The sequence below is a fragment of the Euwallacea similis genome, chromosome 24 (assembly GCF_039881205.1).
Source record: "Euwallacea similis isolate ESF13 chromosome 24, ESF131.1, whole genome shotgun sequence".
NCBI lineage: Eukaryota > Metazoa > Arthropoda > Insecta > Coleoptera > Curculionidae > Euwallacea > Euwallacea similis.
Genome location: NC_089632.1, coordinates 1,031,311 through 1,048,777, shown reverse-complemented (window position 1 = coordinate 1,048,777; position 17,467 = coordinate 1,031,311). Strand labels below are relative to the sequence as shown.

Sequence of the window (17,467 nt, the reverse complement as noted above, 5' to 3'; positions counted from 1 at the left end):
TTTTTTGAGTGTGCAAAATATCATATGTTTCGTTTTCAAGTGGTAATCCTGTTAATTATATTAATCAGGGGTGATATGTCGAATTTTTAAGAAAAAGACGAAAGAGCAAAAAATGAATGGACTTTAGCATTTTCGCATGAAGCCAGTTTTAAATTTTGGAAATGAAGACTATATACGGACTAAAACATGTATAGCAGTAGAAGCAGCAGAAGTAAAAACCATATTTACAATTATTTAAAGCATTTTTTTGTTGTTTAAACTTATTTGTAGGCCATACATATTTCAATAGTTGAACGTTCTCAGTGTGTATAAATGTGTTTCTCTGAGTTTGTTCTTTGTGTTAAATAATTATATTTCAAAATGTGGAAAAATTTCAAGCAGCTGTAAGTAGTGTCCCTAAAAACAATCGTATAAGGAAAAAACATTTTAATTTTACCACAGAATACATTGTATCGAAGAAAACGATATACTAAGGAATATTAAAAATTATTCTATAATATTAAAATATGATTAGTATTCTAAAATCCAATTACATCATCTTATAGAGAAGAAAAATGGATGCTTTTTCTTTAAAAAACAGCTTTATTGGTATTTGTGTCATCTATACAGGGTTATTCACCCAAACCGTTGATTAGAAGTTTACTAGGATCTAAAAGTGATACGAATTTGAAAATTTGGAGTTAAGTTAAGTTCGACATATACTATTTTTTAAAAATATTTTCAACTTGCTGTCACTTCCGGTTTAACCGGAAATAGCTGTAACTTGCTTATTTCAAGTGGAACCCCCAGTATATTATTTTATTTTTAGATTCTACATAATATTTTAGGTACATTTTCTGTATAATGTTCTATACTTAGTTCTTACCGTTTTTGAGATACTTGACCTTGAATTAAAAACGTGCCTCTGTAATGACCAATTTTAAAATTGCATATTTCCGCAGTTATTAAAGACATAATCTCCATATTTTGCAGAATGTCAATACATAGTCTTAGGTTCACACTTTCACTAGCTATATGACTTAGTATTATACAGGGTGTCCAAAATTCAGCTCCTAACATTTACATTTTTGATGTTGCAAAAGTCGTTTTTTTTAAATGGGACACCCTATAACTTTAATCAGTATCAAGTAGAAAATGTAATTCTCTATGGAACTGTATTAGGGTTACCTATACCTATTCCAAACCTTTTTCGAAGTAATTAAGTTTATGTGAAACTAATAGTAGATATTTATTCTGGTAAATTTTTATTATTCGCGTAGTTGACCGTGGAAAAGAAATAATGACAGTTATTGTATATTTTTGTTTTTCGGTGGCTGTTAGTAGCAAAATTAAAGTGAAATTTTGAATCAAAATTGAAAATATCAGCGTTTGTGTATTCTTCCATTTTGATTCAAAATTTCACTTTAATTTTGCTACTAACAGCCACCGAAAAACAAAAATATACAATAACTGTCATTATTTCTTTTCCACGGTCAACTACGCGAATAATAAAAATTTACCAGAATAAATATCTACTATTAGTTTCACATAAACTTAATTACTTCGAAAAAGGTTTGGAATAGGTATAGGTAACCCTAATACAGTTCCATAGAGAATTACATTTTCTACTTGATACTGATTAAAGTTATAGGGTGTCCCATTTAAAAAAAACGACTTTTGCAACATCAAAAATGTAAATGTTAGGAGCTGAATTTTGGACACCCTGTATAATACTAAGTCATATAGCTAGTGAAAGTGTGAACCTAAGACTATGTATTGACATTCTGCAAAATATGGAGATTATGTCTTTAATAACTGCGGAAATATGCAATTTTAAAATTGGTCATTACAGAGGCACGTTTTTAATTCAAGGTCAAGTATCTCAAAAACGGTAAGAACTAAGTATAGAACATTATACAGAAAATGTACCTAAAATATTATGTAGAATCTAAAAATAAAATAATATACTGGGGGTTCCACTTGAAATAAGCAAGTTACAGCTATTTCCGGTTAAACCGGAAGTGACAGCAAGTTGAAAATATTTTTAAAAAATAGTATATGTCGAACTTAACTTAACTCCAAATTTTCAAATTCGTATCACTTTTAGATCCTAGTAAACTTCTAATCAACGGTTTGGGTGAATAACCCTGTATACAATGCATGTATTTTAGAATCATTCGTTACAAAGTCATCAAAAGCTAAGAAAAAATATTTGGCTGTGTCTCTCAATTTTTAAACCAATACACATCATCATTCAAAGTGTGATAGATTGGGCTAAATTAGTTCTGTTTTTATCACACTCTCAAATTCATGCTCCCTATTTAATAGATTATTACTCAAATTAACGCTCGATGGAGGTTTATATTTTTTTTTTCATTTTTTCCACGAATATTAATGAAACACTTGCACTAAATATATATAGTTCGAGGAAGGGCTTTTTGTAGGTAAAACAGCTTTTTGATTAAGACTTCATAAAACAAATTAACACTTGTTCTGAAAATCTATATAGGCAAGTACTTTTCTCAGTTAATATCAAATGATTGCGTTTAAAATGGGATTATAGAACGAATGGAATGTAACAAAAACATTTGTTTGAAATAAAAGACTATTATATCATTTTAAATTTTACGCATTGCAAGAAAATAAAAATTGGTAGGTCTGGATTATCTATTAAAGTAATAAATTAATATAAATAAAAACATAACCAAGTAATAATAATTTGAAATTCATGAATTGCAATTTAAAATTCTAATTTTGATTTAGGTACTTGCCGCTTTTATTAAGGGAATAGGGGAATATTGATAACATAGAGCATGAATAAGCCCGCGAGGTTTTGAAATCGTTTAAATTATATTCAAAATTTGAATCCAGTATTTATAAATATTTACTTAATTGTTTCGCTAATTTCTATATAGTTATTCCTCTTTTGCTTTATAATAAAATTTACTTATATCAAAACACTTAGCTGTTGTTATATTTGGTCATCTTTCAAAGTTGACAATTTTTTTAAATAACTGGGCAAATTCAACTTGTTGTCTGTCTTGGTCACATATTTCTAAGGTTATTTACCAATTTGAGAATTATAACCCTACGGTACTTTAAATAAAGTCAAAAAAAATTAAAAACATCTTATCAAAATTTCGTATTTTTTCGAATATATCAGGATGCAAATGAGACGTTTCGAATTTGAAAAAAAAAATTATTAGGATATATTACTGTATACTTTTACATTTTTGAATGGAAGGAAAGGTTGAAAACATTCATTCACTCAATTTCGTCTCTTAATTTTCCAAACTGAGATAACCTGATTTGTGTGGAATATGTATATAGTTGATTCTTATGTGGAATATCCAGAATCAATATAATCACTGACTTAATGTGATATAATCACCGTTCATATTTCCTAATAATTGTACATATCGAGTTACACAAAATAGTGATTTGCCATCATTTTTGATACAAATTTTTTTTTATTTTGGTTTCGACATCCGAATGATATTATCATACACGTAGCAAAAATTATCTTGTTTTAGTAGTCACAATCCATTACGAAAAGTAAATTTTTTCGCAACTGCTAAGAAACCCTCATTATAAGTTGTCAAAAAGCAGTACTTTTCGCAACCCTTTGCTAAGACTATAAACCTTTTCGAGACTTCAAAGCATTGTCTAATGTGTCACTGTAAATATACTACGTATCATAAAAATTGCAACAACTACAATTAATGTATCAAATTCCTAGTAGTACTATAATTGATCAGATTTTACATACATATTATACAGAAAGTGTTAGGACCAGTAGTTATACCATATATTCAGGGTATTGGAAACGTGCTTGTCCAGCAAGACAATGCACGGCCACGTTACTCGTGTAATTATGGCTCACCTATAACATCGTAATGTTAATCGTAATGTCCTTGCTTAGCCACCGCGCTCCCCTGATCTTTCCCCCATAGAATACATATAGAACATGATAGGAAGAAGAGTTACTCTCCTAAAGAACTTACCAGGTACTTTAGCAGTTACTAAATGTAATTCAAGTTGTCTGGGGTACGCTACCTTAAAAGAACATCGACCATTTGCCTAGAAGCGTGCCCAAACGGGTTGCTGAGTATGTAAATTCACAAGATTCACATTATTAGAACTTTAAAGATATTCTGGACTTCGGTTGAGTCGCAAGTTACATCATTTGTTTTATATAGTGTTGTCAATATATTTACAAAGTTTCATTAAAATACGTGCATTATTTCTAGGCGTTGCAATTTATATGATGAGTAGTATATCAAAATTAGAAAAAAAAAAGTTTTTAATCAGAATGAGCTAACTTCCTTACATAGTTGGTTATATTTGTTTTTATTGATTAGCGATTTTACTATGAAGAGGTTTTAAGCTATGTGCAATATGATACATAGTATTCTAAACGTTTGAAGCGCATCGTTTATTTTTTCTTTTATTTTGTTTGAAGATAAACCCTACACACATGTGGGGGTGTTGGAGCAGGGGAATTGTGCACTATTCTCAATTTAAACTAACTGAAAATAACATTCATTCTTTACTAAGGTCACAGTTGAAAATCCTGGTTAACGTTACGATGAGAAATCGGTGACCGCCTTTAGATGCCAAGAATAATCACGAAAATTTACAGAACTAAAGTATATAGGGTTGTGATTATGTAAAATAAGTGAAATATTGAAAATGTCTTGTTTAAATCGCGGAGAAATAACAGCTTTGTAAAATGTCAGGTTATCATTCGAAAAGGTCGATTTGATGTAAGTGACATTTGTTTGACTATTTTAACTAAGTTAACTTGAATGTAATAAATTGAATTGAAGAATGAAATGAAAAATGAATGTAATATAATGAGTATAATACGTAAAATGAATTTTACGTATGCCATTTTTTGTGTGTTCATTTTCACTTGATGGTTGTGTCTTTTTAAAAGTTGTGAACGTAGTTGGTTTTCTGTTGTAAAAACTGTTCTAACACTGAATTTATTTCTTAATTGTTTGATTTGGTTTAATATTTTTGCATGGTATAAAAAGGTTGGTAACAGGCTTAGGTATTTTCATTTTGCCTAATTGCAAGCTATTAGAAATCGTGAAATTACTCCCTTATAAAATAATTAACATAACTGTTTTTATATAAAACAATTTTCATGTATGTCTTTTCGATATTGAAATTTTTTCATTGCATATTAATTTTGCTCGACCACAGAGAAATTTTACAATCCCTTTTTTTAAGCTGCAGTCAATAAAAAATTTACAACACAAAACAAAAATCTGTTTGAGGCTGAAATCCATGTTTTTTCTAAAGACTTAAATTAGTCTATTACGTTCAGATATGTTATGAACCCTAAACTAAACTGAAACCTCTTTACCTTGTAAGAGACAAGAGGAAATCCTGCTTCCTTTTGCCCTTCAATCACTCTATTGGAGCTTTTGCAAATGTGTTTTTCTGCCTTTTATGAATGTTTCATTATATATAAATATAAGTATAAACCTTAAGGTAACGCTCAAGTCATAACGAGCTGTGTTACTAAAGCGCATAAAATTGAGGTCATTTTAAATGATAGAACTTGTACTGATTCAAATAAAGACTCTACTGATACATTGCAGAGACGAATTTATAACAGACTTACAAAACAAAAATCGTTTCGCAGATGTAGGAAGGTACAAATTCACACCTCATAATGTTAAAATACCTCAATTTTACAGTGTTCTTAAGATCCACAAAAACAACTACCCTTAAGACCTATTGTTAGTAGCATAATCCTACTAACACTGCTACTGCCCACATGTTTATTGCATAAATGTAATAGTAGAATTCACAAATCTTTTTATTAAAAATATCAAAGAACCATAAAATAAAAAAATGGTATCTATTTTACTTAATAAAAATCAATGCGTTTTTTTTTTTCAGTAAACATTGATAATATCTGGTCACTTATACAGGGCGTTTCGTAGGTAGTGCAGAATACTGAATAGGGTATTAGAATTGGTCATTCTGAATTGATTTAACTGCACATATCTACATACCAAGTGTTACAGTTTTTCTGGTAATTAAGTTTTTAATTTAACCGTGCTTTTCTACAATTATTGAAGTGCAGAAGAAACATAAAAATATACTAAACTTTTTTATTATGAATGAATGGATTGCTAAAATCATTTAAGCCATAAAATCTAAAATGGCTTTATTACTTATCTAGAACTTCATAAACATGATTTTCCTCGTTTGTGTACAGCAAGAAGTCAAATTCAAATGTGGATTTTAATTGAACACTTAGGTGTAAGGTTATTCAAATTTTTTAAAAGTTTTCTTAGGTAACGGTCTTTCAGTTCTTATGAAAAGATTCTTAAGAAACATTTTAAAAATTAGAGCAATGAATCTTAATATTTTTAAGTATCCACCAAGCGCATTCGCCAAAATTTAGACTAGCCATTTATTATCTTAAGATAGTTTTTCAGATATTTAAGGTTTTTATTTTTTTTTAATAATTTTTAATACGGTTTGCATATTCCAATTAAATAATACTTAATACTATAAAATAATATATTATTTTCCAATGGAAAGAAAAGAAGTGTTCGGGAATTTTTTAGTTGATTTTGAAATAACAAAAAAGAAAAGTAAACGGACTACTTAGTTAGTTTTGATTGTAGAATGTCATTAGACATTATTGCAGTTGATTTTCATTTGTTTTTAAGTCTATTTGACAATACAAACAATAAATTATCATTCGTTAGTGAGTGTGTTATTTTGGAAAACTTAATTACCAGCAAAATTGTAACACTTAATATTCAGGTATTTTTGGTTTTAATAGTTTTTGAGGATAGAAGAAGATTGAGAAAGAATAACTAGGTCTAATACCCTATTCAGTATCCTGCACTACCTACCAAACACCCTGTATATGAGTAAGAGGTCAACTTTAGACACAAAAAAAGAAATTAACCGCTAATAAATACCGCTTAAATTAATTACCTATATAGGTAATAAAGTTTTAAAAAAAACAAGATAATTTAGGTACCATTATTAAACACTAATTATTATATTTACATTAAATTATCATCATTAGAGTCGTATCAGAAAACTGTTGTTTCTCAGCCGTTGAGACGAGGAATTTTCAGAGTATTTCACATATTTTACATATACAGAATCCATACGCTTTAAATCCGTAATTTTTTATTTTTCTCATAATTTGAAAATATGACAAATTTGTCACCGAAACGTTAATAAAGGTTTCTGTGTGAACCCTTAATAAAGGGTTACTGTTATTTACGAGTGAGGCGTTATTCCCAAACAAAATTAAAGGAAAAATATTATACTAATTACCCAAAACACTATTTCCTACTGTGTAATACATTTTTTTTTAATGTTGCTACTAATGAGATGCGAACGAGCTCGAGTTGCGTTCATGTCTGTAGAGCTTCAGCAACCATTGTTGTCACTGGCACCATTTGTTAAATACCGATAACAATTTGTTAGGAAAAAAATTGCCATTTTTTCAGCAGTTTCAAATACGCAAAATGTCAATTTATTTATGGACTTTAATTTTTTTTCAGTTTCTCGAAACGTAGAAGAAGTACTGCTGATGACGATACCACCGTGATCTTACATCCCCCAGATAGTGAGGAGTATCGTTTCACAAAAATACTCAACAATTTTTATGCAACTGAAGTGACCGTAGGAAAGCAAATTGAAGTAAGCTCATATAATGACGGAGAGAGTCCGTATGCCAAAAGGATATCTTTGCCTGTTCAAGTCCCGCTTTCAGGTCGTCAAGAATTGCGTTTATTTGTCAAAGTCTTGCGCGAACCAGAAAACCCAAATCGTTTTAGATTTGGCGTGATTAGAGAGTTTGGGAAAGAACTGGAAATGCACCATAAGGTCATTCCCGCGATAGACAAGTTCCAGAGAGAAGTTGGTATATGCGGCAAAAAGATGTTTTTCAGTAAACTCATGCCCCATTCATATGGAGTATATATGAGCTCAAACGGTGACTGGATTCTGGTGCCAGATAATACCTCAGTTCTCCTTATGGACGATATTGGCGTCAGAGGTTATAAGATATGGGAATCGATTGGGGGGTACGATTTCTGTACAGCACAATTAGCGTTAACAAATTTAGCCAGAATGCATGCAACCGTATTAGCTATGAGATTATCAAACCCCGTTGATTTTGAAACCAAAATAAGAGGAAATTTGTTTCGAGTAAACAAAAATAAAAAAGTTCGCGGTTTTGCCAAATTCATCTTTGAAAAGCTCGAAGAAAATCTGTTCAGCCATCCAGATTCGCAGCTAGTCAAGCAGAAGCGGTCTATTAGGTGTGCCTTGGAATATTCCCAGAAACACTGCTGGCTTAGAAAGCACACATCTCGGACTTGGCTGACGATGTCTCTTGAAAACTACGGCCAACGCAGTCTTTTGGTTAAATTCGGCCGCAAGAAGGACCGCCCGAACGAGGTATATTCTAAAGGCAAAATTGTAGACTTCAAGACAGTAGAACTGAATTCGTGTGCCGTAGATGTGGCTTTTTTTATGTTCACTAGCATGAACTTGGACCTGGTTGAGTATAGCCTTGACACTATCCTCGGATTCTACTACATCTGTTTCAAAAACACCTTGGAGGAACATAAAATCGAAGATCCGGTCTACAGTTATCCCAATTTCTTACATGAATTTAATTTGCAGACTCCTAAGATATTACTCCAGATTTTGATGCATTTGTATAAAGTCATGCCCTTTTCAAATCGGGAAAGCCCGACCCAGAGGACATATATGGATACGGTACGCCATATTTTACGTATAATGATTAAATTTTATTGGTCGCGTGCGGAGCAATGATGATACTTTAGATAAGAAGCTAGCGTAGCTAAGAATTTTTTAGGTCAAGTCGGGTAACACGAAACCGTCATTAAAATGTCTATGTAAGACAATATTTTTGTTTTTAATTGAGCTTTACATTTCTTTCCGATTAGAGTATTAGTGTAGTATCGTATTTATTTTTAGTAGTCGACTGTTGGAAACTAATTGGTACGAAAGAATTTGATAAATAACAACAGTGCGTTATTTGTTATCTTCATTTAAGTAAAATGCTTGTTTATACAGCGCATACTTCATAACATAATACATAAGTATTGCGTAGAAATTTAGAAAATATATGAATTTTCTACATCATAAGTTATGTGTATGCTATGCGCTGTATCAACTTGGAAATAGGTGTAACAATAAGGCCAACTTTCTATGTTATGCATTATGTTATGAAGTTGGCATAAATTTTGGGAGCGTGAACTGGAACGATTAAATTAGCTAGGAATTTTTAAATCGCGCCGAGTGACAAAAATGTCATTAAAATATTTATGTACGACAATAATGTTGTTTTTAATTGCATTTCATGTATCTTTCCGTTTAGAGTGCTAGTATATGTTTTTATACTTGACTGTTGGAAAATAACTGATATGGAAGCTAGGTAAATAGCAACACCTTGTTATGTGTTATCTTCATTTATGTAGAAAGATGGTTTCTACAGAACATAATGCATAAGATAATACATAAAAATTGCGTAGGAAATTAAGAAAATATCTGAATTTTCTATATCATAAGCAGCGCATATTATACGTACACGTTATATGTAGCGCATTATATAATATAAACCCAGCTTAAGTAATTATCGTTATATTTGTCGTGACATATATCATGTCTGTTGAAATACGCATTGTTTTAGTTATACAATATAGGTTTACATATAATATATATATATGTTTGTATATGTTATATATATGTTATACCTAAACATGTATAAGCTCTGTATTTTGTTTAACTTTATTATTGAGAATATACTAATCTCATATTATATTGCATAATACCTTTACACGTCGTTTGATTTTATATAAAACCTATTCTTACCGATTCTCTATTTCCTTTTCCATTATTTCCAATGCTTGTAAAGGACAAAAATTTGCAAGAGAAGTGGTTCTTTCTATATACAGTGTGGAAGTTTTGGATGGAACACTCCACATAACTAAGATACCGAACATATGCGGCCAAAATCCTCAGATACTTGGATTTTTATTTTTTCTTGCGGTTTTTTTTTTATGGTAAATTCATGTATACAAGGTAATCCAAAAAAAGCAGGTACGACCACCAACTTTGTTTTTTCAAATAGAAATACCTTTTTTTTTAATTTCATTTTGGAATTCTGTGTAAAATTCTAAGTGTGTATCATGTTCCATGTCCTAAATCTAAACGCAACAGGTCTCAAGAAATTTACGATTAAACATATCAAAACCTAAAATTTTTTATTTCGTTTAAAATTTCTTTGGTCCTGAAAAGAACCGATTTAATACAAAATAAAACAACAAGCAACAATTAAATTAAATGTCCAAATTGGATCCCACCTACTTCTTGACAATAATCAAGACGATGAATGAACTATTATTCCACATTTTGACACATTGCTGGAGTAATTGTTCTTATTTCATTACGGATTTTTTCTTTTAAGGCTTCGATAGTTGTTGATTGGTTAAAGTATACCTTATTCTTAAGATAACCCCATAGAAAGTAATCTGAAGGCATGAGGTCAGGTGATCGTGCCGGCCATTCAATTACCCCTCGTCTCCCAATCCAGCGTTCAGGAAAAATGTCATTTAAATAAGCCCTAACATCAATGTGGTAATGAGGGGGTGCTCCATCATGTTGAAACCATAAAGTATCACTGGGAACATCAGGACGATTCTCAATTGGATATAGCTCTTGTGTAGGAATATGCGATATGTTCTTCTGTACAGAGTAAAAAAGTTGTGGAAGTTCTACCTAATACAAATTAATACTTTGCAAAGTACAACAGAATAGATTTTTTATGGAAATTTCCCCCAATATTTATGAAACTACTTAACGTGTGACAACGTTGTAAAAGTTTCCTAAAAAAGCTTCACGATCGACAATATTTTCCTGATTTAATGAGCTTTGTAAGTCTAGCCGTTTCGCAAGTGGCAGAGAGCAAACTTAGAAAAGACACCTACTATAAACTTAATATCTTAAAGTGTAAGCTAAAATCTTTGAACAAAATTTCGGATACCTGTATATTTTGACGAACTATTTAAAACGAGAAATTATTTCCGAAATAATTAAAGCTGCGACATTTTGAAGCTGGTTTCATCATATGGCCCCCGTCGATTTTTATTCAAATTTTTAGATTTCATCGCGTTATAGTTTTTTTTCTATTAATGCGCGGGAAAAACGATATAGTGCCATCTTTCCGCAAAACTATTATTGACAGTTGCTTTTCCGCGCTTATTACCTGAAAGTGACTGTGACATCTGTTTATTACATAGAGTATCAGAAGTTACAATGTGATAATTGAAAAAATATTGTTCCTAACTCTTGGGGAAAGTACCTATTTTTGAACTTATTTGGAAAATAACTATTTCTTACAGTTGATAGTGCGAGATGTAAATAAACCATTTACCCCCACGTCTGTCTGACGAATTTTAATGAAAAGTGAAAATTTTACAAGATATGTTGCACTCGTGTGTAAACGACATCCAGCCTGATGAAAAATAATGCTCACTTTTCATCCGGATGGAAAGTGTAGCCAAAGATTAGGTTACTGAGTATACTCTATTACTCCAAATCGAATTTGTCTACCACTGTTGATTTTATAATAATTGTTATTTACCTATCATTTTTATAATAATAATATAATAATAAACGTTTAAATTGAACATCTAGTTTGTCTGCCTTTCATATGGGGTCAGCTAAACTTGATGCGTACATTGTATCAAATAAATAAAGAAAAAAACACGTTTCTAAATGAATTCCTTTTTATCGTTCAAATATTTGTAGGCTGCAAATATTAAAGTAGCTTAGCGTCGTCAGTTGTGAGTGTGTTTGTCTCTGTATCTCGCTATATTTTGTGTTAATTTTTAATTCAAAATGTCAAGAGTGTTCAGGTAACGAATTTTAAAGAACATAGAGTAGATACACAATTTTATTAATAGTTATTACTGCGAGGAGAAATATAAACAAATAAAGTTTGTCAAACTTTTTCAATATTACACATACTTAGATATGATATATCATTGGCCCGTTAATACTCAGTTAAATGTAACCAATCACAACTATAATACAATATTGGCTCACAATTGATTACAAAAACAATTTTCAGATTAATCTTGTAAGAATTTCTGCAATCTTCTTGTTACTTATTCAGTGTTCATCAAAATTAGATAAAATCATATATGAAAGTGATTAGTAAATGCTTTTTTGTATTTATTACTCATATCACATTTATTCATCTATACACAGCTACAAAATACACTAAACTATGCATTTTTCGAAAAAATGCACCCTTTTGCATAACGCTTTTTTAATTGTATTATGGACCTATTTCAAAAAATTATCCATTTCCATTTTTAGCTTTATAGTTTTAAACACGATTTTCTTTTTCTTTTACCACTCGAAGCCAATCTATCACACATGGTAAAAACATTAACAGATCTATGACAATCATCAATTAAAGAAATGAACATACCTATATGTATATGAATATATGACTCTCATGCATAGTGGCTTTGGGCTTTCATTGCTTTGTTGTCTTGTTAGTGGTTAGTTTCCATTACTTCGTGGAATGAGAGTAAAAAAATATTGTTTTTAAACTTTTTAACATTTTCAAAATGTTTCAAAATAAAATAAATACGAATATTTGCATGATTTAACAGCGCATGAACAAGTTTAACAAGAAAGTATTGCATCTTACACTTGCGAATATGCCTTTACCGCTGATCCAATTCTACTTCGCGTCGTTGTTGCCCAAACTTCGCTTTACATCATTGCTGGCCGAACTTCGTTTCACGTCATTGCTGGCCGAACTTCGCTTCACCTGATTGCTGACCGAACTCTGCTTTGTCTTGTTAGGTCAATTGCGATCAGCGTGCGGTAGGGTATCATTTTTCGCACTTTCCAGGTAAATAGTATTTAATTTCCTTGCCGATGCGAAATGCGACAACTTTTAAGAGTAGAGCGCAAATTCTTGTAGAATGCAGAACTGCGTCAATATCCCTATGATGCCAGTTCCGCGCAGGGCCGGAAAGAGGCAGATCTGGAGAATCGCCGCCATTTGGCGGGTAACGGGCTATTCGTCCACAGATTTCTGGTTTTCTGGCATCCTTAAGAAAGGGACGTTATAATTCCATATTGCCCGATTCAGGGTCTTGCTTCGACATCTGCAACAAAAAATTCCTGAGCCAAAGGGTATTTGAGTAATTTTCTCTTAAACAATAAATATCTGAGTGTTTAAGAGGAATATGAGTGAATGTTTTAAGCAAATTTTCAAGGTGATTATTGCCAGGATTTGTAGGTGAGTGGACATGAAACTCAATTTTCTCTATATTTTCATGCCAATAGACCAGGAAAATTGTTTCTACAATATATCAGTGATAATTATACGTTTACTTCAAAAATCACATCTTAATTTTCTATAACGTCCCAGAAGAATTTTTGCAAAATTTTGACGTCTTACAATGCTATGAGAGGATGTTACTCAAATCTTTGATTACTGCTGGGGGATCGCTCTATAATCGAGCCGTTCCGGAACATGCTCAATCTTGTAAATATACACATTATAGCAATACATAAAATAGAGAACATAATTTTATTATAAATATAATATACATATACATACATATGTATATAGTATCATAGTATATAATACATATAAATGTACCATTATGTTCTCTGTTTATTGCGGTGCTATAACTAGTATGTTTACAAAGTTGAGCATATGCCGGAACGTCTCAATTATAGACAGGTTCTTAATGGTAATAAAAGAGTTGAGTAACATAATTTCAAAGCAATGAAGGAGTTTGAAATATTCTAATCTGTTATAAAACCTGTGACGTAGCATCCATTTTTCTTCAAAAATATTTAATAACCTGCTGGAACGCTCACAACACAAACCTGAAAACAATTCTTTTATTAAAAAACCAAAGCAAAGCATGCTGTCGGTAAATTTTCGTTATTCTGTTGGTTATTCGTTAGCCCATTTGGGGTGAATGAGCACATTCACCGCAATATTTATTCACCGCTGACATAGAAAGTTGAAGTTTGGTTTTTGAAATGTTCAGATTTTTTATTTGTATGTATTCCTCATATTTCAATGTTCACAATTTTTACATGCGACTTGAAGGCAACATCAATTTTTGACCTACAAGAGGAACAAAAAGATGTAAATTTGAAGAAGGTAAACGTATTTTTAGAACCTTAGGCAATTTTTTTTAAATTGTTAAAAAATTGTTTAAATTGTTTTTAAAAAAGTTGGTAATGCCAAATTAACTTTTGCTAAGTTTAATAGCTTACATTTCATTGGAACAGATGTTATTATGGAAAAACAGTTTAACGTTTGAAATCCTATATTGCACGTTAAAAACGCGCTGCGGAACAAAAGTATGGTAAATAGGGTTATTATCGCGCTACCGATTAGTAGACTTCCAGCTACAATTTATATTTTATATATTCTTAAGAGTACTACTAACTCCAAACATAAACTAAATACTTTATAAAAATTTAACAGTGTGTGGTAATTTACTATTTCCCACACTCGAATTAATGTAGTGACTACTACTATCGCTCAGTTGTAGTACCTCCCCCCCCCCTCACCCCTTACATTCTACGATGATCGATACTCGTGTGGCATTTTTATCTCCTGTTTTCCTGGAAAAGAGATTACACCAGTTAGAAGTAAGGAAACGTTGCCATTCTTTCGTAAAATGCTTGTAGGAGTTATTTCATATACGATATCTGTGTTCTTGTAGCGTCTGAAAAGTCTATTGGTCGCACGAACAATCGTACAGTGAAAGTGCATAACTAGTCTCAATTCTCGTATTATCACACCTTTATCATACGTTACGTGTACGAAGTATAGGTCGGAATTTTATTACTTCCAATGTTGAGTTTCCACGTCGTTCGTGGTAATTTCTTATGTTATAATCTATCTTAGTTTACAAGTATTATGCATGATACATTCACCAACTTAATTTTAGGATGTATATGTAAAATAAGCTGTTCGCAAACTGCCTGTAAAATTAAAAATAGAAATCATTGTAACAAATCGAACATTCGAAATAGGTCTCTTCGTACTGGTCTGATTTGGCATGGTAGCAATATATATTGAACATTCGCGTGTGTTTGATGGTAGTAGTTGTGTTTATTGTCTTTTCGCACTATATGATACCTTTGTTTTTCGACACCTCATCTGCACCACATAGTCACCAAAGGCAAGTAACAATAATTAATTTACGCCATTTTATTTCCAGATCTTTCTTCAAAGGCTCAAGAAGAAAATCTACAGTCAATCCTTCTGAATCAGAACCTGAACCATTCAATATTTGTCAAGTCATCCGTAAGCACTACAAAAAAAACATCAAGGAAATCGACCAAGATATAATTCAAGAAATGAGAATAGCGGGTGAATCCCCCTATGTTGTGCGGGGCACAGTGACAGTAACTGACGAAAGGAATATAACTGAATATTTGAATGTGTTTGTCAAACTTTTCGACACAGAAGTGTCTCCTAACGACAAGAGAGACTTCGACCTTTTTTGCTACAGAAAAGAATTTCAAGTGTACGTCAGCATCCTCCCAGCGTTGATCGAATTCCAGGAAAGCATGGGTATAGACCAGGAACAAATCCTTTTCAGGACACTCATACCCAAGACGTACGGGGCGACATTATCTCAGGAGCAGCGAGATGCATATTACCCAGACAATAGTGGAATGCTTATATTGGAAGACATTTCACTCCAAGGATATAAAGTACTGGAAGTTCCCGCAGGGCTCGAGTTGAAGTCAGCAGTTCTAGCTATAAGAGCTTTGGCCAAAATGCATGCGATCGTTTTGGCAATGAGCATTAAAAACACAGTCGAGTTTTTCAACAAAGTTATGGTACATTTGGAATACGAATCCAAATATGCTTACCCGGACGATTTGCACACAACGATCTTGAATTTGGTAAAATATGATGTGTTAGACCGTCCACAGTTAATCGACTACAAAAGTGCGCTTCACAAAGCCATTCGTAAAGCTTGCTTCGATGCATTCGACGAGCCCGAAGAAAATCCATGGCATACGATGTGCCATGGACGGTTTTGGACTGAAAGCCTCATGTTTAAGAAATCAGAGATAGGAGGGGAACCAATAAGTTGCAAAATCATAAACTTCAAGCTAGCAGAGTACGAATCGTGTATCGAAGAGTTGATTTTTTTTCTGTATACCAGCGTTCGAGTAGATGTGTTGGATAACGAATTTGACCAATTTCTAGATTGTTACTTTCAAACTTTCAAGGACGTTCTAAAGAAGCACAAACTCGATCTTGATGATACAATTTACAACTTCACAGCATTTCTTGCAGAAGTTAGCAAGATCGGGCTTAAAGCATTGGCCGAAATATTAGTCCATTTGAGAGAAATCGTGACCAAGACAGAAGATAAGGAGGACCATTTTGATGCTAAGAATGAGTATTTCGAGAGGCTGCGCTTCATCTTTCTTCATATGATTAAACAAGGCTGGATTACTGTGGACCAGGAAACGACTGAGTAGTATTTTCTATTAGCAGCAATTGAAGTTGGTGTTATGTGAATGTACAAAAATGTTTTAATTTTTTTTTCATTTGAAATTGAGTTCAATTGGTTGCACCCTCTAGAGTATTATTCCAAGATTCTTGTACCTCTCCTTAGTTTAGATCTATTTGTGGAAAATGTGAATATGAATGAAGGTGTTAGTAAATAAAAATATCTTTCATAACAGTTTATACTACAATCATGTTTATAACTTCTTATGTTATATGTTTTGTCATTTTTATACTTTTAATGTAATCATAATAAATACATCATGTTTTTTGCCCGTATTATGCAAACCCTATCTGAAGTTTATCTAAACGTATTAACTTAGTCACTGAAATTTGAAAGTTAAAGTTCTATAGGAGATTAAAACCAGGAGACACGTCTGTGCCCTACTGCAATCCATGGCTTTCAAGGATTGTCCCATTTTTATGGCCACATTATAGGGATTTTCGCTATCAGCGAATTTATAAGTGTGTTTACTTAGTGTATGATTTATCAATGGGATGTGCTAAGTTATAATAGTTGCAGAGTTAATTAATTAGGGAAAAATTGCGGTGTTCAGTAAACTTCGATGACATTTTTTAAAATGCTAAATATTAAAATGTATTTTTAACTTTTGAAAAATTGTTTAAAACTTTGCATTTCTCAATTGTGTAAATATCTAGTAAATCGTATGTAGGTTTTACAGTAAAATGTCAAAACCCAAAAATAATTTATTAGATCTATTTAGACCTTGAAACTAGTTTTCTGAATGAGCAAATTCTCCTCCATTTACTCGCCACTGCACACCTTTATTTTGAACGCACTGTAAAATATACTTAAGTTAACTTCTGGAAAGATTTGCATATTGCAGTAATCTGAAATTGCATCAAAGATTTGAC

The 17,467-nt window shown here is 31.9% G+C and overlaps 2 protein-coding genes across 2 annotated transcripts; both read left to right on the top strand.

The window, feature by feature from the left end:
• The first annotated feature begins 285 nt into the window (after positions 1-285).
• On the top strand, positions 286-9,709 carry LOC136416615 (uncharacterized). Its single transcript, XM_066401882.1, has 2 exons — positions 286-383; positions 7,533-9,709. Exons 1-2 carry the CDS (start codon positions 361-363, stop codon positions 8,812-8,814), a joined length of 1,305 nt encoding a protein of 434 aa, XP_066257979.1. The 5' UTR covers positions 286-360; the 3' UTR covers positions 8,815-9,709.
• Positions 9,710-11,770: 2,061 nt separating this feature from the next.
• LOC136416762 (uncharacterized) lies at positions 11,771-16,778 on the top strand. The gene is made up of 2 exons (XM_066402109.1): positions 11,771-11,921; positions 15,282-16,778. The coding sequence occupies exons 1-2, from the start codon at positions 11,905-11,907 to the stop codon at positions 16,561-16,563; spliced, it is 1,299 nt and encodes a 432-aa protein (XP_066258206.1). The 5' UTR covers positions 11,771-11,904; the 3' UTR covers positions 16,564-16,778.
• The last annotated feature ends 689 nt before the right edge of the window (positions 16,779-17,467 follow it).

Excerpts from the sequence above, each read along its gene's own strand:
- LOC136416615 (XM_066401882.1), top strand. The coding sequence starts at position 361 with ATGTGGAAAAATTTCAAGCAGCT. Across the intron at positions 384-7,532 it reads TGGAAAAATTTCAAGCAGCT|TTTCTCGAAACGTAGAAGAA; the intron begins GTAAGTAGTGTC and ends ATTTTTTTTCAG.